General features: G+C 48.7%; 1 protein-coding gene across 3 annotated transcripts in view; it reads right to left on the bottom strand.

The window, feature by feature from the left end:
• The window catches only part of ACOXL (acyl-CoA oxidase like), a 153,728-nt gene that overhangs the window by 21,423 nt on the left and 107,800 nt on the right, over positions 1-24,505 (bottom strand). For 2 of the 3 annotated variants that reach the window (XM_039872588.1, XM_039872589.1), the window contains exons 10-11: positions 20,194-20,310; positions 15,283-15,436 (exon numbers count right to left, since the gene is read on the bottom strand). In XM_039872588.1, the coding sequence (XP_039728522.1) occupies positions 15,283-15,436; positions 20,194-20,310 (271 nt within the window). Of the gene's footprint in view, positions 1-15,282; positions 15,437-19,179; positions 19,798-20,193; positions 20,311-24,505 lie in introns of those variants that run through there. The other variant, XM_039872590.1, reaches the window with a different exon arrangement.

The raw sequence follows: 24,505 nt of genomic DNA on the forward strand, positions 1-24,505 counted from the left end.
GGGAGCCCCCCTCAGGAAGGCACCTGCCCCTCATGGCAACAGCACCTCTGGTTCTCAACACAGACAACGCTGTGGTCCCATCCTTTTCCTTCTTCCACATCAGACTCCGAGGAGGGGGCGTTTGCAACACATTCCAGGTTGAGGGGGATGAGAGAGAAGAGGGGAGTGAGGGAAGAAAGAGGTTTCATCCAAAAAAAAGTGAATAATATTTTCCATTAGCTTACCTCACTCTTAAAAAAAAAAAGAAAAGAAAAGAAGAAAAGCAGCGCGCACAGACAGCGGGAAGCATGAATGCCACGCTCCCAAAGCCAGCAGAATCCCTGGGAGGCGCCGCCAGAACCCGGTCTCTGAGGCAAGCGGCTGGGCAGACCGTCCCCTCTCTGCCTCTGGGTTACGTCGAGCCTCTTAGCAAGTAATTGTGAATGTCATTAGGCTGTGTCCCATTTCACTGAGGGCCCCACGAAACATTTTTTATGATTCAAACTTTGTACAAGGAAAGTTTAATATTTTCCTGCTGTTTATAACATCTCTGAATTTTTTTTGCTGTATGATTACATTTAATAAGTGTATCAGAACAAATTAGAAACAGGCTTTCTTCCCCCTTTTAAACAAATTGAGGGTAAATTTGGTTAATTTGAAGAAGAAGAAACAAAGTCAGTGTTATTCACAAGGGGAGGGTCTAATGGAGACCGACCAGAAGGGCTATGAGAGCCGCATTAATTTTAAGTGCCTGTGGCTCCATCCCACCGCCCCAAGCAGAGAGAGCCCGTATGTGTGACAGCCAGAATGTATGACAGTCACTGCACCCTCTCCCGGGACAGCCGTGATCTGGGAAGGGGGGTCTTGACAATCTGAGTTCAGAGCCTGCAGAGGCTGGATGCTCAGGGGGAAGGGATGATGTGCTGCCCACCCTGCATCATATGTTTTGAGGTGACCCTGCCATTTCGGGTCTCATGAACTACAGACAGTGAGTGGGAGGGAACTCATTCATGGGCCCCATCACCAAATGTTTACGGAGGGTCTCGTGTTGTAGGCACAATGCTACACATTGCAAACCAAAGTTGTGGTCCTGTCCTCAGAGGAGACAGACAGGCACAGGTCAGGTAGACAGATGAAATAGGTAATTAAAAGTCTGTGGTAAGTGCCAGGAAGAAAAAGACCTGGCTTCCATGAGAAATAAGTAACAAGAAAGACCTCTCCTAACCCAGATGCAGAAAAGGTATTCAGAGGGCTGTTGAACTTGGAGCTTGAAGGGAGCAGCCCGCCAGGCCAGATGCCGAGAGCTGGTCCTGCTGAGCTAACGGCTGCGCCAGCACCCGAGACCACAAAGGAGCGTAGACCATGTAGGGACTGGCAGGAAGGCCGGGCCGGGCTGGCAGGAGGACCGGCCCCATGACAAGTGGGGAGAGGCAGATGGGACTCTGTGACTTGGAGCCCACAGCCATTCTAGGGATTTGTTCTGTTAGTTTAGGTGCAGTGTGAGGTCATAAGTGATTGTGAGCTTTGGAGTAAGATGACTTATGATTTTAAAAGATGGCTCTAGCTGCTGAGTCAGCAGGGCCTAGGAGGAGAGAGAGGAGTTGGACTAGTCGGTGGAGTGGAGCAGGGACCCTGGTGGCAAAGAGGTAGAAGGACCAGAGCTTACCGAGGTGGACGGTGGCGCTTGCTGAGAATCCTGGGCCCAGCATTCACACCTGTAACTGTTAGACCATCAGTGAGACAGCCAGGATGACAGGTCAAAATGAAAGTCAGATATAAGACCAGAGACATGGAAAGGTGCCTGGGACGAGACAGAAACCGGGTCTGTGCCACATAGTAGTGCTTCCAAGCTCGGAAGACACAGTCATCAAGAGCGTGGCTGCACAGAGAAGAGGGGACCCAGGTGCGCATTCTGGATGATGCCCCATTTGGAGGGCAGGCAGAGGGATGGTGGCGGAGGAGAGAAAGCAACGTGAGGGAGGGGGGCAGGAACTAGGGTGCCCAGGGTGCTGAGAGCTGGGAAGCTGTGTCTGGGAAGGTGAGGTCTACCATGATGACGCTGCTGAGAGCTTGGACAGGGGAGGACCAAGAAGAGGCCTTCAGACTGAGCCACGGAAGCAATGGGGACCGGACGGAAACAGTTTAGATAGCACGGAGGAGGGGACGTGGATTTGCGTGAGACAGCAGCTGTCTCTGGCAATATGGCAGAATAGACTCTCCCATAGAAAACACTGAAAATACGCTTGATAAAATATTTTTAAATCATTTTGAATGCATATTAAGCTGATAGGGAACTTTTCAGAGGCCAGACACCATGCGAAAACACAACTCCACAAAGGGCAGCAGGTGGTGAGGCCAGGCAGGGGGCCATGCAATAAATCCACGCCCCACAGGCCTTGGGGACCGATGCCCACATGGCCGAAGCCCCACTGCCCTCGCCCAAGGAGAGAATGAGGAGATTCGCTAGTCTTGGGTCTGGGCATGGTCGGGGGGAACATGGCTTCTTAGAATCTTCGACCAGAGCCCACATTAATTCACATGGGTCTGTGGCCCAAGGCCACACTTCCCACGAGGCCCTCCAAGCCCAGGAGCCAGGCTAAAGTGGACTGTGGTCCCCAGGTACCCGGTAGAGTCTGTGCAGATCTGCTCTGGCCTGAAAATACTACCCAGGTTAAGTTCCAAGATCACAAAGCACAAGGAGAAATAAAGGACGACCAGAAGAAATCATCAGAAACGCTGAACCTCAGCCCAGCACACCTAGAAGGGCATAACAGAAAACGTGGAGAGGCTGAGTACAAAATGGCTACGGCCTGAAGTTTTCCAGAACTGTTGAGAGACACGAATCCACACATTCAGCAAATCCAGATGACCCCAAATAGGGAAAGTAAAACAGAAATTCATATGTAGACACGTAATAGAGAAACCATGGATCACCACAAAAGTAAAATATCTTAAAAGAGATAGAGAGAAAAAAGTAGATTGCCATGAAAAATTACGACTAGACAGACAGCCAATTCCTCAGCAACTAGGGAATCCAGAGTCACGGCAAAAACTTGAAGGTGCCGAGAGAAGTGCCCGCCACCATGAATGCCATGCTGGCAGAACTGGATCACTCTCCCCGACAGAGCGCACTTTCCCACAAAGTACACGTGAGAATGTGTTCTAGGCCACAAAGCAGGCCATAACGAAGTTCCAAAAACATCTATATTACACTGGCCATTTTCTCTGACAATGAAATTAAATGAAAAAACTAGTATGATTATTATTATAACAACAACAGCAACGAGAATGGTGACTGTCAAGGAGGCAGTGACTGCTGTGCAGTGGTTACACTCTGCAGTCAAATACCTGGATCTGAATCTTGGCTCAGCCAAGTCAGGAGCTGCGTGGGCCTGGCAAACCGCTTAAACCCTCAGTGCCTCATTTTTCACATGCATGATATTGGGTTCATAACAGTCCTACTTTGAAGGGTTGTTTGAGGATCATGTAACTTAATCAGTGTGAAATGTGAAGACCAGTGCCTGACGCATAGCAAGAATTCAACAAAGTTGAGTTATTATTATTTTTAAATAGTAGACATTAGGAATTTTTTAAAAAACATACTCGACTAATTCATAGTTCAAATAAGCCATGATGAAAATTAAAATACACTTAGAATAAATAAACAGAAAGTCTTTTATACCAAATCAAGGTTAACCAGCCAAAGCAGTATTTAAAAAAGAAAAGTTATAATTTTAAATATTTATAAGAGAAAAGGAGAAATAGTGATAACTATTTGGTGATAACTAATGAGATAACATCCAAGCAAAGGCACTGGAAGAAGAGCAGAAAACAAACTGAAAGAAAGTAGAAGGAAATAGATAACGAAGATAAAAATAGATGAAATAGAAAAAGCAGAAACAACCTAGAGCGGGGCAAAAGAAACAAATTTTATGATTTGAAAAAAAATGTGAAAATAGGTCCAGAGACACAGGGATGGGAAAAATAAACAATATTAGGGACAGCAAAGGAAGCAGGGAGGAAAAAGACACGAGGGCATTGTGAACTTTATGCTGATAGATTTTAAAACTAAGAAGAAATGCAAAAATTACTGGAAAAATATAAATTACCAAAACAAACTCAAAAAGAAATAGGAAGTTTGAATAGCTATAACTACTAAGGAAAGAAAATCAATATTTAAAATGTTCCCAGCAAGAAACTAAGCCTTATGTGGCTTTACGGGTACTTGTACCAAATAGTCGAGGAATGGATCATTCAATTTTATACAAATTTTTCAAGAGAATGAAAAAAGAGCACCTCACCCCAATCATCTAATGAGGGTGGTAGCTTTGATATTCAAATTAGACAAGGTGCTACAGGAAGGACTAACACAGCCAGTCTCATTCATGATCAAAGACAGAAAAATCCTAAATGAGTATTAGCAGATAGGATCAAGTTTGTATTAAACACACACACACACACACACACACACACACACACACACCCTCTCCATGACTGTTGTATATATCCCCAAACTCAGGATTTGTGAAACAGTAGAAAATCTATTCATGTAAATTCACCATATTAACAGGTTAAAGGGAGGAAAAGGTGCTATTATCTCAATAAAATAAATGCACATAAGTAATTCCATAATCCACTCATAATTTTAAAACCCACCAACAAATGAACACCACTCACATGCACGCGCACACACGCGCGCACACACACACACACACACACCTCTGCATAAACTAAGGTAGGACAGACCTTCTTTCTCATGACAAAGAATGTCTGGAAAACACCCACGCCAAGTAGCACCCTCAGTGGTGAACAAGCGAGAGCATTGCCTTCAAAGACAAGAGTAAAACACAGGTGCCTTTTGTCACCCACTGTGCTGGAGGTCCCTGCCCCTTCAATAATATGACACAGAAATAAATGTGAATACAAAGGAAGAGGCAAGCTATCATTTTCACAGATGACATGTTATCTTCATAGAAAATGCAAAAGACCTACAAATAGACTGTCAATTATTTGACAGTTTAGCAAGGTTTCTGGGTATAAGAGCAACACGTGAAATTGAACTCCATTTCTGCACATTGGTTACCATGGGTTATCAGGAAACGCTTTAAAATCTGTCACATACACTAAAGGGTACCAGCTCAGCCCCTCTGTCTGAGGATGGCCTCATCGCCCACATGCGTGCCATCAGTAGGCGTGTCTATGACATGTGACCCATCTGCTAACCAAAGCGGCAGATTCGGGAAGGACTCCCTCTCCAGCTGAGCCAGAAAGCAGGACTGCGTCCTCAAGTCACCATCTCAATGCAGCTGGAATGAAGCTATGGACCCTGTGGGGCAGAGGGCAGCCTCAAATACAGGACAATGGGCTGGGCGGACCCAAAGAGGCAGCGGCTATGACCATGGGCCAGAGGAACCACAGCAGAGCTGCCTGGATGCCAGATCCTCCCCAGCTCCTGGTCCTCTGAGACCTGGATTCCAGGACACTCTTCTCCTTCCCTGAGGATGCAGCCTCCTCTCCTGCTTGAGCAAGTTTGCAGTGGGTCTTTTCCTGCCTCCGAATGAGGCTTAACTCAGAGGACCGCAAATTTAGAGGCCAACTTGGGAAGCTTCATTTCTCTCCTTATTTCCTTGATAAGATGGGTGAATCCTTCTGGAAAGTCACAAACCATCGCAAAGGAGGGTGATGAGAATAGAGCAGATTCAAAATTTGGCAAACTGGGCCAGGATGGATGCCAGCCCTGTCCTTTACTCCTTCATATGTCTGGATGCTATCCATCCACATAGAATTTATAGTTGCCTTCTTTGCGCCCTTAAGACGTTTGGGCTGAGATCCTCGAAGGAATGTTGCCAATACAATAGATTCTCCTTGGGTCATTTTAGCAATCTTTCTTTTCTTTATCAGTGATGAAGGTCAGTTTTATTGCCCAACACTCTCTCACTCTAATCTCCTGACGAGATTAGACCTACTAACATGAGACACAAACATGACACGAGGGTTTTCTCACTGGTGGATGATCTTGTCCAGTGACCACAGGTTAACAGCAAAGCATGGAGGCTTGTTAACAAATTGTGGGCTCTGCTAGATGAGGGTTAAGTGTGGAACACTCATCAACGCAGAACCCAGGGGCCAGAAACAAAGTTATTATCCACCCGGCCCCCAAAAAGCAAGGTCCTGGGTTAGGGACCAGAGCTTTGGATTTGAAAGACTCGAATTTGACGCCCTGCCACCACCTTTTACTAGACTTGGAGAAACACATCTGATTTAGTTCTGCCATCTATCGGAAAACCACGAGGATGATAATTCCTACTCATAGGGCTGTTGGAGGATTAAAGGTGACCACATCTGTGCACATCACCTAGCTGGGGCTCAAACGTCAGGGGGTCAAAATGGACACTTCTATCAGAAAATAAGATCTGATTCCTCTAATCTTGGAGCACACTTCTTTCACAGTTAAGAAGTGATTTAGCATCACGAAATAGCTTTCATTGCATTGTCCTTCTAAATCCCTACGACCAAACAGGTTCTCTTCAGAAAGTGACAGCAGAGATGAGGCACCTAAAATTTAACACAGGGCTCCATAATGTTGGGGTTCTTCTCAAAGGCCCTCACTCTGTCCAGAGAAAGGGGTCTCTGATCAATGAAATGGAGAGGGAGGGCATGATTAAGTCATCATATCACAACCACTGAGCAGACCCTTCTGCTGGGGACAACACTTGGACCTTGCCAGACCCCTCTCGTGTCCATCTCTGCTACCCAATCCTCAGCCCAGTACTGAGACCAGCTTGCCCCTCCCTGCCTACACGTGCAGTCCTCGCCAGCTGGGCCCAGGCCTTCGGACTGAGACTCCTCCATCAGCACCACTAGTTGTGCATGGCCCAGAAGTCAGCCAGGATTTTCCTTGGCTCTGCTTCTCCTTAAGAAATTGGATGGGGAGCAAAATGGCCTCTGCCATATGAGATCCAAGTCGAGCTGACCTACTTATCTGTTTTGAGAGATGCGTGTCCAGGCCATTGCTATAGAAGGCCAGGCAACTGAATGAACACAATCCACTTTATCCCAGGGAACAGTACCTTTGCAACATCCGGGACAGGGGCTGACCCTCCAATGGCTATCGTCTCAGACCAGCCCACCCGCCTGCGAGAGCCCTGTCCCTCCAGGGTAGGGAGGGCCACCGTGCTCCTGGGTGTTGGGTCTGGTGCATCTCCTTCTTCCAGCTCTTCCTAGGTCACCAGCACTCTCAGTCGCTGTGTTTGGATGCCCTATCCTTACAACACAGCGCACCCCAGCAAGCCAGGCGCCCATGTGGGCATGAAGAGCAGGAGCCAGCTCCCAGGAAGCCAGCTGGGCACCCTCAGGAGGGACTCAGGGCTTGAGGCTCAGCACGCTGACCTCACGTCACCTCTTCCGGATTCCCAGAGTTCTGCTTTGCTTATTTCAGGCCTTGGTTCTGTCCCAGGAAATGGTCAGTGCCAGATAAGTGAGGTGGTACTGAAGTCCCCGAGGAACTAGCCTTGGACAAAGTTAACCGAATAAGTAAGGGACTTGCCATCACACTTTTTTTTCATTTACAAACACTTGTAACTGCCTTGGTGTTCTCTTGTGAAACCTTCACAACACAAGGCCTCAGTCATGGTCCAGCTGGGCCCCGTCTCCAAGCAGCCAGCAGTCACTCTACGTCTCGCACGGCTGGCCGAGTCAGCATGTGTTCGCTGATAGCCGCCTTCTCATCAGGCTGGGCCATACCTCTCTCCTAAGACGTTACTCTGCTCTAGTTCTGTACGGAAAGCTCTTCACCCGGTGTCGGCTGGTTCTGTGGGGTTCCAGAACATGGGGTAGAAAGGCAGAGCAGCAGCAGCTGAGTGGGGAAGGCTCTCGGGAAGGGCCATGATGGAGGGGCCCAAGAACCCACAGTGACACCCTGGGAGCCATGAGCCCAGGAACAGTGACTTCTAGTGGGGATATCCGGGGCCAACGTGCAGGCACAGCCCCTGGCCGTGGGCATCCAGATATAGTTGACTCTCAAGGGCTAGGGATGCAGGAATCTGTCCTCATGGAGGATTCAGCTGTGCAGGGTCAAGGCCAGCCACTGAGGCTCCACCCAGGGGAGGGATGGGCAGACCGTGCAGCCTGCAGGCTCCCCACTGACTCTGTGGACCCTGATCTGCAGAGAATGTGACTTGCTTCATGGTCCTAGGGAGCACGCTGAGGACCCCAGGGCAGGCAGCTCTCACACGTGTCTAATGGGTCATGGGGGCAGAGGGAGGAGACAGCTGGGTCCCTCACTGTCCCGTCACACCTCAGAGATGCGATGGGCTCAGCTCCACACCACTGCAAACAAGCAGGCATCACAATACTGTGAATCACATGCAATTTTGGTTTCCCAGTGCATCTAAAAGTTATGTTCACACTGCTATAGTCTATTAAGTCTATATAATGCAACAGCGTTCTATCTAGAAACAATGTACATATCTTAATTTTAAATGATTTTGTTACTAAAAAATGTAAACCATCATCTGGGCCTTCAGGGAGTTGTAATCTTTGTGCTGGTGGAGGGTATGCCCTGATGTTGATGTAATATAATACCTGTGAAGGGCAATAAAGCGGAGGGTAGAGAAAGAGGGTGTGCCTGCACTCACATGGGCAGTTGGAGCAGGGCAGGAGTCAGGTGCATTTTGAGTGCCTCCTAGATGCTAGGCTTTCAGAGATAAGGACATTGAGGCTCCCAGTGGTGAAGTCCAAGGTCACAGAGACCCCATCCCTTCCATGACAGTGCCGCACCACTCAGAATGCCCCTCTCCAAGAAGCAGCCCTCTCTCCCATCCCCAACAAAAGGGAGAAATGTAATTCCCACGCCTCGCTCAGACGATCGTAAGAAATTCCACCTGGGTTTGTTGGACTGCAGAGGAGAGGCAATGTGCAAGTACAACTAAGTGTCAACAGCCTCAAGCACTTAGGCAAACCTGTCAATCCCAAAAGAAAGAAGATAGGAAGCAGAGAGAAGCACAGAGGCTGTCACACGACTATGGGAGTTGGAGGGCTCACGTCCGTCGAGGCTGGCAGGCTTCCCACTTACACACCGAGACTAGAAACCAATGAGCAGATCGAGCGTGAGCACAGAGCCCTGGCCACTGGGGACAGGGCTGGCTGCAGGCCTGGGCAGCTCTGCTCTCCAGGCTCCTGTTCTAGCCCCTCTGTGCCTCACAGAGAGGTCAGAGAGTGACTCAGCCGCATCCCCCCATGTCCCTGAGTTCTACAATAGGAGAAAGAGCTGGAGACAGCCCACAGGGTCAGACAAGAAAAGAAGGGTCTGGCCCTGCCAGCCAACTTCTACCATCACAGGAACAGCTACTTCAACTAACACACTTCCGGGAACCTACAAATAGGCTCAGGAAGGGGAGTGGCCTGCCCGAGGTTACACAGCTGCGAAGTCACGGGTTAGATTCAAATGGTCCACATCCAACTCAGTGAAAGCAGCTATCTTCTGGAGCGTAAGTGCCGAGACCAGCACGCTCAGTTTGCATGTAGCACAGTGGTTTGGTGCATGGGCTCTGGGCACAGGCCCTCTGGGTTCGAAGCCTGGCTCTGCCACTTGGGCAAGTTCTCTCATCCCTCTCTGACCTCAGTTTGCTCCTGGTAAAAGTGCTCATCTAACTTAAATCAGCTAAGTTACTATAGATAAGGCTTATAAAGGTGCCTACGAGCATACGTAGTGCTTGATCACTGTCAACAGAAACATGAAAAGTGAGGAGATCCCACAGCCCCTGGCCCTGGGCCGTGCTCACACTTTGTCTGACACAGGAAGGCCGCCTTCCACCAGCAGGAACCGTCAGTGGGCAGGGCAGGCCTGGAGCACCCAGGGAGATCAGTGCCTCACCTTAGGTGAGCATGGGCCCCGAACAGCAAGGGGCGCATTAGGCTGAGTCAGGACCTGTGTGCAAACGCAGGATGCGATAGGGTCTCATTTGCTCATTCCACAGAGCAGGGTGGAGACTCGCTGTTCTGGGGAGCATCCCCAGGCACCCTGTGTGGTTTCCTGTCTCCTCCTCTGGGCACAGCTTCGCCCTATCAATATGGGTTCTGGGTTCAGACAATCAGGTGTCCAAGGCCCAGGCACAGGGTCCAAGCCTCATTTTTCTCATCGGCAAAGTGGGGATCATGCCTCCGAGGGTTTTTAGAGATTTAGGGTTGTTTCATCCTCTTGCTGTATTTTCTCCAGTGGGAGGTCTGCTGTCACCCTTGCTTTTGTTCTTTTATACAGAACATTTCTTTCCTCCTCTGGCTGGCTGGTGGCAAAAGCACTGTTCCCAGTCCCACGAGGCCTCCGGCTACTGTCCCTGCTGACCTTTTCCCTACACATGCAGCACTCAGCTAAATGCTCTAAGGGCGCCACTGCAGTTTCCCGGTCCTCTATCCTGTGAATCTGAGACGCTTTGGTCTCCCTGGACTCTCAGCTCTGAGTCTCTAAGTCAAGGAGCTTCTGGGTCGCCTGAGTCACCTCCTGAGGCTCAGCATGGAGACCCTTCTAGGCGGTAAGCTGGGCAATTACAGGACTCGCTCAGTTTATTCCTGTCTCTCAGAGAGCGCTGTCCTTCTGTGCCTGACCCAGTGTTGAGCAAATTGTCTAGAATAGTATATGAACTAAATTACACACACACACACACACACACACACACACACACACACACACGTAGTGCCCAGTCCTGGTCATATCAGCCGGGAGGTATATCCGCTGCACGTTACTTCTACCTGGCCGGAAGCAGAAGCCCCTAGTGCTCGTTTGAGCGGAATCGCATGGCCCCCCAGTTCTATGCACAGAGTGCTGTGAACTACCCTCACATCACTTGGCTCCAAGGACAGGGACCATGTGCCTTGCCCACTGCCCCATGCAGAGAGAGAACTTAGAAATACTTAATGGCAACTCTTGACCAGTAGTCATCAAGGCGATGAAGTTTGCATGAACGTGGATTATGAAAGTTCCAACCAGTTATCATTCATTTGATAATCTGATTTTGGGGAGAAACTCTTTTTTGTGCAAAATCTCATTTTTCTGAGGCTTTATGCACAAAAGTAACAGACTATGCTGAAAAGGTACAGACAGCGAGGGAAAGTTTAAGCTCAGAAACAAAGGCATTGAAAGACAAAAATGAGATTTAATTCCAAAGCTTCACTTCTATGTGCACTCTGCGCTTATCTACTCCATTGCTAAGAATGTTCTGGAAGCAACTAAATGTCACTCTGGAGGCGACCAGCCTATCACCTCAGGCTCCTGTAGAAACAACCAGCCTCAGATTCTCTCGTGATTTCCTGACACAGAGTGGCGATGCTATTAACACCCACCACCAGGTGCTAGGGAAGCACTGGTCTGTGGGGAGAAAGTATCTTGGAATACAATGGTTTCCCCAGAAGAGCCTAAAAGCAGCAATGTGGGAGCGTGAACGCTGGCCTGGACCTAACACCGGGCTGCTATGCGCTGGTTCTCCCTCAGATTCTCAGTCAGCCAAGTGAGCAGGACGAACGGACCGCTTTTTGTAGGTGTTAGTGCTTGGGAGACATATAAAGGCCCTTATCGCCTTCCCATTTTCAAACACGCAATGTTAAGTCCCAGATGGCCAAATTAGTAACATTCCAGTGAAAACTGAACTATCAGAGACTTGGATCTCAGCAGAAGCCACCCCACAGTCTGAACTAGAAAATGTATCCCCGAAGACACTAGCTTCTTTCTATCACCATGGACGTGCTCTGTCGACCTACAGCCTCAACTACATAAAGCAAGACCCCTTCTATTGGATCAGCGAGTCTGGGCTCTGTTTGGAAAAAGACAGGCTGTGACACACGGCAGGTCATGAAGTCAGTTTAATGTATCATGACTAGTTTTTCTCAAAATGACATAAACTAAAAGGAAAATACTAGAGCACAACCTAATGGGGAGGCAAGCACTGATCTGAGAAATTTCTCTTTGTGATTTCACATATGTAGGTTTGTGTATACAGGGCGGTAATAAAAAGTATGCCTTTGACTTTGGGGTGTGGCCAAAGAGCTGAACGTCACTGGTCCAGCAACTATTAGGCTGCCACGTTCAACCCCTGGTGGGGGCGGGAATGGGTGTCACTGTCTCAAGTGTGCACCTCCTACAGCATACACATGTGAGTCGTCAGGGTTTAGAGCTAATGAACATCACCGTCACTCAAGCACAAGTAGGCAGTACACGACACCAGTGCTCTTTCTCTTCAAAAAGTAACACAAAGCCAGATGTTTAAAAAAGGGTTCAGGGGTTTTTAAAAAAACATAACAATAAAGCAAGGCAAAACCAAGGTGGCCAAGGTTTGTGGATAAATCCCAAATTCTAAGAGTAAGAAAGAAAAACAGATGCATAGGATAGCTGTCTGCCATCCCATCTGTCCATCAGTCCGTCTGTCCACCCATCTGTCTGTCTTCCAACCCATTTGCCCATCTGTCTGTCTGTCTGTCTGTCCATCACCGCATCTGCCCATCAGTCTGTCCATTGGTCAGTCCCTCAGGTACTTACTGATACCCAGCACTAAGGCCAGAAGCAGGGCTGTAGTGATGAAGGACTTGGTCCCTGTCCTCTCTGTCCTCCTAGTCCGACCTCAGTTTATGCCTCCATAAATGGCAGACATCAGAATGGCTAACACTGCCCAGTGCCTGCGACGCACCAGGCACCGTATCGAAGCCTTCATCTCTATAGACCCAGTCGGCTATACCACATGTTCGGGGACTTCAGGGCCACCTGAGCACCTGTCTTCTCCCAGTATAATCTGAGCTGCCTTTCTTCAATCCTTCCCTTCCCTGCACCTTCACTTGGACCCAGCCTGTGCCGGTCCTGGTGTCCCTAGATGTGCCACGTACTCCCACACCTTCATCTGTGTGCAGGTGTCCCCTATCTGCAGGTCCTTTAACACCCATCCAGGAGGTTCCTGCTCACTTTTTAGGTTGCTAAAATGACACTGCTCAGGAATGCTCCTCAGACTCACTGAGCCCCCCAGCCCAGCTGCTGCCCAGGGCACCACATCGCGCCAGGCCCTGCATCCACTTGACATGATGGCGAGCAGAAGACCGTGTGGTGTTTTTCTCTCCAAGTCCCCAGGGTAGGCACATCAGAGAGATGTCAACTGCCACTGGCTGGGTCCACGTGGAAGCATTTTACACTCACCATCTCATGTAATTTAACCCTCACAACCCCTACAAAGGAAAGCTTACCCCCACTTTGTCTATGGGGAAACTGTGGTATAGAGAGAGAATGCCTTGCCCAAGGTCATGCCTCGGGTTGCTGGCTGCAAAGATGTGAATGCGTGTTGAAATACACCTTCTAGAAGCAAGACCCATAGGCTCTAAACGAGGTGGTTTTCCGGGTCATCTCAGCAGTCCCCAGACTCAAGTCCACACATCCCCAGTCTTGGAGGCCTGCCTGAAGACAGTGTGTGGACATCTGAACCAAGAACAATTAGGAGATGCTCATGCTTGTCTTCCAACAAATATTTGTGTCTCTATGAATAGCCTTGCACTGGGTGTTAGGGAGAAGGGATAGGAACCAAGGCCCTGGGGGAGTTCAGGGCTGGCACCCTCCAGCGTCATGCCTCTGTTTCTGCCCTGTGGTGCTGAGCAGTGAGGGAGCATGACTGGCAGGGCACTGGATACCAGGGAGAGCGAAGGCTGGTTGTTTGGGACAGGGCTCAGGGTGGACCCAGGCAGGACATGGCCTCTTAGACTGGAGCACTGGGCCAGGTCTGAGGACAGAGGCTCAGGCAGAAGGGCCCCCTTGCAGGGGCGGTGTGCAGGCCTGGGGCTGGGGAGCACCAGGCACGGCAGCCCATGGACCTGTCAGAGGAATGGGCCATGGGAGGAAGACACAAAGACTCACAGATCACAGTGGCTTTGAGCAGACCCTCTGGCCACCTGCCACAGGCCACAATATCTGAGTCTGCCCAGTGCCCCAGCTCTCCCCTGTGCAGGCTGCCTCTGCCTGGGGGTCACTGTAGGTCTCCCCTCCCAGCTACTGGCCTACACCTCTTGCTGTGTCTGGAACTCCCAAGCCCTGTCCCCAAGTGCCATTGCCAAGTCCTGTTTGAGGAGCAGCCACCTCCCTGGAGCTGCAGGTGGAAACCAGCCCCTGGCACTAGGGACAGTCATGAGACATTGTTCCTGGCCGCCCAGAGGGTCTCTGACAACCCAGTGCCAGCGGTCACTTTTTCCTCCATGTGGATGCCACACAACATCCCACAGCAGCGAAGCGGTGTCCAGCAGCACCGCCGCCATGGACTCAAATCCAGCACCACCACCACCACAGAAGCGAGTCCGGCACCACCACCACGCATGGCGGCGCATCTTTACTCAGCCTCCTTCAGAGACATGATCACATTGGTTTTCAGACTCACTCTTCAGTCACTCAGCCTTCCCTTTGATTCTCCACAGCTGCCCCTGACCTCCTCTTGATCCTTTCTCACTGAGGCCAAAACCCTTCATCTGCCCCTCCAGGCTCAGAGCCGCTGTTGTCAAGCAAACATTCAGCCGAGGTCAAGACTGAACTGATCATCGGTCAAAGGTCCCGCTTTCCCTGAGAAGCGTCATCTGGGGGCCAGGGAAGCCGTGCTGTCCCCGGGTTGCTGACACAGGGTTGCCGTCTGGGGCTAAGCCCCAGGTGCATCCACAGCTGACGCCTGGAGTTCTGCCATGCCACCAAGGCACAGCTCCATACCTCGCCTGTCCTGCCCTCAGAGACCCCATTGGGTCCCCTTCTCACCAGCTCTGGACCCCGACAGGGTGTGTCCTGCAGGCACCTCTGCTCTCAGAGTGGTGGGAACAGGGCACAGGTCCTTGCTGTTCTCAGTCCCCCTCGAGTTCCCAGAGATTCATATGGGGATTTCTCACCCGTGGTGCCCGTCACCACACAATCCAGCCTAAGGCCCACGGCTGGGCACACCACTTCCCAGGCTAGAAACTCTAGGGTCAGTTCTGGCTCCCTCCCCATGGGACAAAGACGCTGGAGCAGAGTGTTGATCACTTGGCCCTACCTGGCTCTTTCTCACACTGTCAGCACCACCACCACCAAGTGTAATGACATTTACCACAGGTTCCATGGGCCAGACACTGCGACAGAGCATTTCACAGGCATGGTCAACGTCGGTCCCACAACATCAGATAAGGTGGACATGCACAGACAAGGCTGATGGAGGTGCCCAGGGCCACGGGCCATTGGGGTCTCTGTGCTCCACCTGCTGGCACAAGATGCTCCCCCACGCGAGCTGTGACACGGGGACCTGAAGGAAGGGTGCCTCTGGGACTCACCATGCCGCCAGTGCACTCGCGGCAGTCCTGCAGACAGCGGATGTTCTCCCAGGTGCTGTAGGCCTTCAGCCCAGCCACCAGTGCCTGCAGTGGGCGGCTGTCCACCAGCTCCTTCCCTTGGAAGATATCCTCGTCCAGGAGGCCGCCAGCATATCTGCAGGACCAGCAGACACATGTGATTCATGCAGTGGCGCCCCAGCACACAGGCAAGGGACACTGCACACCTACTCCTCCCTCTGTACTCCCAGAAACATCACCCTGTAACCTGAGGCTCCCCACACCTCCTGCTTCCTAAACCCTCCGTCCAGGGTCACCCTCCCGCCAGTGTGCTCACCGGCCTCGGCCAGCACCTCACGGGCTCAACTCTCTTCCTGCGTTAGTCGACACAAATAGCATCATGTTCAAAATGATTTTCTTCTATCCCTCACACAAAAAAGTTTCACATGTCTCTTAAGTTGTTAATTTTTTAAATACTATGTCATTATAAAATTTTTAAGTGGACTGCGTACTGGGCAGATGTGTGGCCCCACATGTGTGTAGGTATGCACGTCTGGAGCCTGAGACCATGTTCCCCACACACAAAGGGACTCTGCTGACACCATCACATGCAGGAGCTTGAGATGGGGAAGTTAGCCTGGATTACCCAGATGGGCCAATGTCTCACGTGGGTCCTTATAAGGGACAAGGAGGTAGGAGGAGACATGACAACAAAGCAGGCAGATTGACGCAACAGGAGACTCAGCCAGTATTCCTGGCTTTGGAGAGGAAGGAAGAGGCCACAAGCCAAGCAGCAGCTTCTACAAGCGAGAAAAGGTAAATCAATTCTCCCTTAGAGACTCCACAAGGACTGCAGCCCGGTTCTCATCAGGGAGATCCATTCCGGACTTCCGACCTCCAGAAGGATAAGATAATAAATGTGTGTTGTTTTAAGCCACCAAGTTTGTAGCAATTGGCTACAGCACTAACAGCAAACTAATGCAGATCACGTTTGTGCGTGCACGCGAGTTGTGGGCTGCATATTGAAAGGAGTAGAATTCATACAAAGGATGTCCTGGGACCCTGACCTCTAGATAACCAAAGCAGTCAAAGCAGATGTCTCAAAAAAAATCGTAACCTATTTTGAACTGAATGAAAGTGAAAACGAAAATACAACATATTGAAGGCAGAAGGATGCAGCTTAAGCAATGCCTAGAGAGAAATTTGAGTGTGAAACGAGCACATTAGGCTAAAGAAAAGAAGAACTGTATGCCAGCAGTGTAGCCTGGTTGGTAACTTTTTTCTCACAGCAGTCCAGACTTGCAATTCTGAAAATAATTTGCAGGCATATATGTATGGACAAACAGGAAAAGACACTGTGTCCCCTTGACTATTGTCGTACCATATATAAAAACAATCATGGGGATACAACGCAGTTTCTTGTTTGACCATAGTATGCATGTAAATTAAAGTACAGCATAGGGAATATAGTCAATAATGTCATAAGAACTATATAGGGTGCCAGGTGAGTACTAGACTTATCAGGGTGATCACTTCGTGAGTTATGTAAATATCTAATCGCTGCGTTGTACGCCTGCAACTAATGTAATTTCGTATGTCAACTATAATTGAAAAAAATTTTCATTTAAAAAACGCATTGGAAACTAAAAAAGAAAGAAAGAAAAGAAAGAGAAGTATTATAAATACTGAGAGTCAGATTTCTCACAGAGAAAGAAGCTACAAACATGGAAAAAGGAAAATACCAGAATAAATCTTGTGGTGCTGGACAGGAGTCAGAGGTATTAGTAAAAATTCCTTTTTATTTTTTATTTTTTTATTTTTTTTTAATTTTTTTTATTTTTAGGTGATTACAAGGACCTTGTCAGCTTACTATCCCTTATTTTTTATTTTTTAGGCCTACAACACCTAGTAAAAACTTCTTTTTAAATTCTACTATATCTACTGATAGATACACACATTCTCAGCCATGTCCTCTGAGAGGGACCTGACAGCGACATCCCAGGAGTAGTCAGCACACCCAGCACACATAAATTAAGAAAGTGCTAAAAAGAAAAGTGGGCACATCGAAAGGATATAGGAGTGAGCTCACAGACGTCTGCTATGGCCGAGAGGTGAGAAGTGGCAGTGGGGACACACACCAGGCATTTGACAACCGCCCTAGGTGGCGCTTGCCTTGTGAACTGTTAGTCTCCATACCTATGTGTGGCCTATTCTGTAGTCCAGCTTATGTCATGTCCATGTGACCAGACTCTGCCAGACTAATAACAGAGCAGTCTTGTCCACAGTCAAAAGGGTTAATTCAGGGTCTGAGATGATAGAAAGAAAACAGACTTAGCAGGAGTTGAGCAAAGGGATTAAAAGAAAAAAGATGATACCCGAGTCTACCTAAAAGATCTCCCAGTGGCCAAAGCTGGAGCAAGGAGAGCAACTAAATAAATAAGATAAATCGGGGAGAGACGACTTTGGTCAAAATTCAACAGCTGTGATAAAAATGCTCAGCCAATTAGGAGTAGGAGGGAACTTCTTCCGTGTAACAAAAGGCACCCACAAAAATCCTGCAGTGAATATTCACACTTAATGGGGAAATATTGAATGCCTTTCCTCTGAGATCAGGAAATAAGAAAGCTGTCTACTCTTACCACTGCCATTCGATATCGTAGTGGAGGTTCCAGCCAGTCCAATAAGGCAAGAAAAAAGAGTGAGGGAAGGCATAAATATTGTCAAAGAGGAAGTGAAACTTTGTGCACATACATATGATTGGTACATAGAAAATTCTAGAGTGTGTAAAGAAACTACAAGATCTAATAAGTGAATTTAGTGAGACTACAGGATACAAGGTCAATATACAAAAATCAATCACATTTCCGTAGGACATTAACAAGCAATCGGTAATTACATTTTAAAGCAATTACATTCAAATAAGTTTAGTAAGAAATGTAAAAGACCTCTATACTGTAAAATATAAGAAAAATTAAAAATCTTTATACAGAGAAAGACACCATCTTCTTGGATTTGAAAGACCCAGAAATGCCGGATGGATTCAGTATGGTCAGAAATAAATCCAAGCAAGCTTTTTTAGTAATAATAATAGTAACAATAAGCAGAATCGAAATTGTATATGGAAAGACAAAGGGCCCAGAGTAGCCAAGACAAGTTTGAAAAAGAATAAATTCAGATCACTCACACAGCCTGATTCCTTTTTTTTTAACAGCTTTCTTGAGATGTAGCTCACATAGTATTCACACTTCTTAAACCAGTAGCTCCGAGTATATTTAGAGTTGTGAGCCCACCGCCATCTGATTCTAGAACATTTTGTCACCCCATGAAGAAACCCCACACCCACTGGCAGTCACTCTCATGCCCTCCTGTACTCCAGCCCCTGACAACCACCTAGCTACTCTCTGTCTCTCTGAACCTGACTCTTCTGGAAATTTCATATCCATAGAATCGTATCATATGGTCCTCGGGCTTAGCTTTTCCCTTGGCACGATATCTTCAAGCTCATTTCTGCTGTGGTCCAGACAGTACTGCGTCCCTTATCCTGGCTGAGTAGTATTCCATCACTTGGATACACCACATCTGTTTGTCCGTGTATCAGTCAACGGACATCCAAACTGTTTCCACATTTTGAGTGTGATGAGTAGTGCTGCTGTGAACAGTCACATATGAGTGTTTGCATTTCTCTTGCATATAGACCTACAGAGGGAATTGCTGGGTCGTGGTAATTCTGTATTTAACATTTTGAAGAACTGCAAACTGTTTTCCAAAGTGGCCGTCCCGTTTCACAGCCCTACCAGGAATGTGTGAAGGTTCCATTTCACCATATCCTCAAAAACACATGTTTTTATCTGTCTCTTTTTGTTACAGGCATCCCAGTGGATGGTATCTCACTGTCGTTTTTATATGCATTACCCTGGTGAATAATGATTTTTAGCCCTTTTTCATGTGCTTATCAGCATCTGGATTTTTCTTTGGAGAAATGTCTATTCAGGTCTTACCCATTTTTTGACGGGGCTATTTTATTGTTGACCCGTAAGAATTTTTTATATGTTCTAGATACAAGTCCCTTATCCAATATATGATTTACAAATATTGTCTCCCATTCTGTGGATTGTCCACTAATTTTCTTGATGATGTCCTTTGAAACACAAAAAGATCCTACTTCAGATAAAAATCCAGTTTATTATAAAAAGTCCAGTTTGTTATAAAAGGATGTGATATGAGGATACAGAACATCCAGATGGAGAAACAGGGTGGGGCTGAGAGTCCGAGGATTCCAGTCACGGTTGGTCTTTCTGGTGACAAGCCCCACCCATCCTGGAGCCACCCAGGGTCACCTTGTTAGAACAAAAGACATTGCTGTCACCCAGGAAATTAGAAGGGCTTCAGGAGCTCTGTGTCAGGAACCAGGAACTGGCTAGTCCTCAGCTTCCTGACCATTAGAATGCAGTGATGACCGGAAACTGCTGGGTACTCTCCTTGGGCTGTGAGGAGGGACTCAGGAATCCCGCTGTAAAACTGAAGCTCCATGTGAACTTACAGCACTGGTACCTCTGTTCTACTGTAGCCTGACCTTCCTCCCCTGCTCCCAACATATTCACACAGCTTCATCTGTTTTCACTGTAAGTCAGAACCTTTATCAGATGGAGGAATCTAAGTGCTTGTGTCTGTTTATTTTGGAAACTTGAGAGAAACACTGGTTCAAATCTCACATTCTCTGAGCATCCGTTCATCTGGACACACAGACTGACAAGATGTAGGCACCACTTTGAAACCAAGGTTGGGATTTTAACCATGGACTCTCCTGCTCACAGCTAGAAAATGATACCGTCACCCCCCGCCCCCCACCTTTAATTCCTATTAATGCCAGGGCCTCAACTCACCTGCAGAGAGCAAACCCCGAGGGCATCTCACCTGCTGGCAAAAGTCAGGGCCAAGGTCGTGGCCAGATGAGGCATCAGCCGAAGGGTCTGCGTTTGATGTGCAATAATCTTGACTTCCTCCTCGGCCTTGGGTCCAAACTGTCTCCGGCTGGAGAGAATCAAGCAGACACAGTATTACCAAAATCCAACAGGCAACTTCACTCCCAGGGCTGAAAGGACCAAGCAGCCATTTGTGTTGAAGCCATTCAAATACTTCAGAATATGGAATACTCGCGTCTCCAAGATGTGGGTGAGACAGTAAGATACAAATGCTTTTCAGCCCTTCTGGAAATTAACCTTCCCCCCATGGAATAGTTTCAAATCAGCAAATCTATTTAATAACACAAAGTAATTTTACTCCTTAACATTTACATGGCATTTCATAGTTCCAAGTGTCCCACAATCATTAATTATTCAGTTTTACTAAGTTTGCAACATAATTAATAGGACAGGAGCAATATCTTAGAATATATCTCAAAAGGACATTCTCTACACGGGGGCAACACTAGCCTGGTGTTCCTGTCAGACTCAACAGCGGGTCACCACTTTGAGCTACCCAGGCCCCGGCCACTGCACACACTCTCCACATCCCACCCCTGTTCCTGCGCCCAGGGACAGCACCACCCCCTGCTCAGATGCAGCCATGTCCACATGAATTGAGGCCTTCCTCAAAGCAGTTCATGATGTGGTGTGGGACGGTCCCCACAGGCAACGCCTGTAGACCAATCTTGTAGCATCCTGAGGCCAGTGGTAGGTCACCCCTCAGCCCTGGGCAGGCTGATGCCTTATACTCCTGGACATCCTGTCTGTAAACACCTCTGACCTTCATGTTGATTTTTGGAAAAACTTTCACATGCATACATACATGTATGCACACATGTGTGCACATGCACATATGTACACGTGCACATATACACACATGCACGCGTATGCATATGCAGGCATCTATGCACAGGTACACACAGAGCTACACTATCAAACAGGCAGGGCACACTTGTGCTTCAGACACCAGTGAAGTGAGGCTGTCATCCACCACTCAGAGAGGGGAAGCAGCCATTTGTCTTAACTTCTGTTTTTGGTAAAGACTTTCTTAAATATAGTTTTATACTTTAGCAATTGTCTTTATATGTACTCTTTAAAGGGCACCATCATCCTTTTAGTGCTTAGGTGTCTAGAAATCACACCTGGCCCTGTCATATGGATAGGAGGTGGCAAGGACACACGTGACTATGAGCGCTGCAAGCACAGGCTCCTCTTCTACGGGCACAGACCTCCCAGGCACAGCTGATCCCCACAGACGCTGTCTGAGGAGCACCGCTCCGACCTGTCCTCTGTCCATTCCCCCCCACATGGCTGGGCAGGGCACCAACCAAGGCCCGACAGTCTGAGGGAAACCTCTCTGTTTTTGCTAGATCCTTGAGAAACCAAGTGAAAAACTCTCAGACCCAATAATGGCGTCATCAGAATGTCAGTTCATTTTACAAATTCCATTTGTCCCCACCCTCCTGACTTTCATTTTTAAGGGCTGTGGTTATACTGTAACTTTTTCTATGGCTGTGTGGCTAAAATCTTGTCAACTAAAACCAGACATTGCCTCACATGATTCATTGCTTGGGGGACATCTGCACGCCTACTCGTGTTGGCACCTCACTAGGCGCTGGACGTCCATCAGGGTCAGGGAGGCCAGGTCCAGCCACTGAGCTCACAGGACCAGACCCAGTGGCATGAGTGGGAGAGCCCCTGTGCATGGCCCACCTGTCAATCACCGCATTTCCCCTGTGCAGTCACAAGACCATTTCAGGAGCCTTCACCCACAGTGACAGCAAAAGAAGAGGTTGTCACGGCACCTTTCAGTTTCAGTTTGTTGAAAAATAATTCAATAACAATACAGTTTTCGACAGTGTCCCATCAGATTTTCTGATTTTGAGCGGACAGCCTCACTCATGGTCAGCACACAGCTGACACTCAGCGTCTGCCGAATGATTGAGTTTTGCCCTGAGGATGTGCAGGTGAGACAGGCAAGAAGCTCATTCATGACTTTGAAGAGCATCTTTGATGCTAGATCCGACCCCAACCCAAGTGTGCCTCAGTTTCCCAATGTATGCACACTTTGTAATCATCCCATTTTCTCTTTGACCCTCAGAGTTCAGATGGGGCAACAGGTGCAGAACAGAAAGTGCCACCAAGCGTCCACTTGGTAGGATCCCGGTGCCATCGTCATGCTGATAAGGTTAGAGTTTAGCTAAGACACCACCATGAGACCAAGTGACTTCATAAAACTTGGGAGATTTCACAACAAGAGCTGAATTTCCAGCGTGTCTTAAAAACAAGGAGGATCCGGCAACTCTGGACCTTGTTCCATGATGTGAATGGCTGGAGCTCAGAAGCCGCTGACCCCTTGGCCGGGGCCTGGCTGCTGCCCGAGGTCCCCAGGGCCCTGTCACTCACTGGCATTACCTGCAGGCCGGGGAGGCACTGAGTTTTTCAACCCCTGCCATAGTGGATCTCTTTTTCCATCCAGAATAAATTCACATTAGCATCCTCACTTGCTGATTAATTCTGTGACTATGAGTCTATGATTTCATTAGGAGAAATCCTAGAGGGCAAACCAGCTCTTCCCAGAGTGACATACAGTTGCCCCAGCTGGGCACTCAGGAACCAACTTTGGCCTTACTTGAGTGTTCCAACCGTTTGTTGTCCCCAAGAAGGAATACACCTGCCAAGAAGGACTCCTTGTGGTTAACTGGGCTCAAATTCATAACCAGAGTCTAACAGCCATTGCTGCTAGGGAAAGGCCTCTCACTCATGCTACGCTTCAGGGAAAAGTCCCAGACGGAGCTGCCAGCCTGCTGTACTGTATCTCTGACAGCTGAGCTGAGCCTTCTAAAGGGGTTTCTGACATCGTCTTTCCACCAATGGACTGAGACCTGCCCCATCCAATCAGAGCTGTGCAGTTACAACTTCATTTGTATCAGAGAGGCTCCATAACAACCAATCAGATTCTAACCAATCAGTACAGTGCTATTTGGACCAATCAAACTGTGCAAATTTGGAATCCTCATTTGCATAAAAATGGACCAATCACAGACCAGGGCAGGGATTTTTTTTCTCTATAAAAAGGGGCCTCCCCTTTGTCTCAGGGGAGTGCATTCTCGGTTTCCTCTGAAGGCTGCATTTCCCTGGTGTGCAAATTGTTCATGTGAATAAAGTCTCTCCTTTTCTGCACCCTAGACTGGGGACTCCTGTTGGCCTTGAATTGGTGGCAGCAACCTTTTGTTGACACGTTCTTCCTGCTAAGCCCCTTCAGACACCTTCACATCCTGGGCCTCTGTCCAGGCAGAGCTCTCCACCTACAGCCAGCCTTACCCCTACTGACCATCTATCATGTTGGCAGCCCAGCCAAATGTCCTCCCCCACTGAGACCTCCCTCCTCAGCACAGCCCCCAAAATCAAAACCAAACCAGTCTAAGCAGGAAGCTGCTTCTCCTCGGAATGCCCGAGCATGTCATGTTACTCCTCCCCAGGGGAGCACCTTGCTCTTCACACTGGTGCTTGTGCACCTGTATTAACCACAGGTTTCGATGCCTTGACATCTGGGCCCTTGCTGATGCTGGAGGGACTGTCCCTTCCAGGACCAGCCAGTTCCTAGAGCGAGGAAATAACTTCTCTTCGAGCCCCTCTCCCTACACAAACCAGTGCAAAGCCCACACCCACAGCTAATGCCTTTGTCTGGCTCTTGCACTCTGTCCCCTGCCCTAGTCTCCCCAGGGCCTGGTGCCAGACAACTAGGGACAGTCCCTGCCCTGGAACCTTCAGAATTATTCGAATGAGCCAGTCCTAACCCTGCCCAGCCTGCTGACCCTGCCTCACTCATTCCTCCCCATAGAACCAGGAACAGACTCTTGTCCACGTCCCCCTCCCTCCCGCTGCTTCCTGACTGCCCCTGGGGCTTCCGTGTGGCCCTGCGAGGGTGGCATGCTCCTCCTCTTGGGAACTATGATAGCAAGCTACCTTCTTAGTGGCAGTCTTCTCCTGATATGTTAGCCTCACCACCCTCGAACAATAATAAACCCAGGTTTTAAAACGGCACTATGGCAAGACTCACAGCTCATCAAAGGCAGGCTTATTCCGCCTTCAGGTACCCCAGGCTGGCCAGGTGTGGCTGCTCAGGAAAGACGAAGGAAGAATGACAGACTAAAGTTCTGCCACCTCTCGGAGGCTCCACACAGACACCCCTTGAGCCTCCCCCGCCCACCCCCCCCAACACACACCCCCCTCCATTGCTCCTTGGAATGCTCACTTGT

Source organism: Pteropus medius, unplaced genomic scaffold (assembly GCF_902729225.1).
Source record: "Pteropus medius unplaced genomic scaffold, Ma_sr-lr_union100, whole genome shotgun sequence".
Taxonomy (NCBI): Eukaryota; Metazoa; Chordata; class Mammalia; order Chiroptera; family Pteropodidae; genus Pteropus; species Pteropus medius.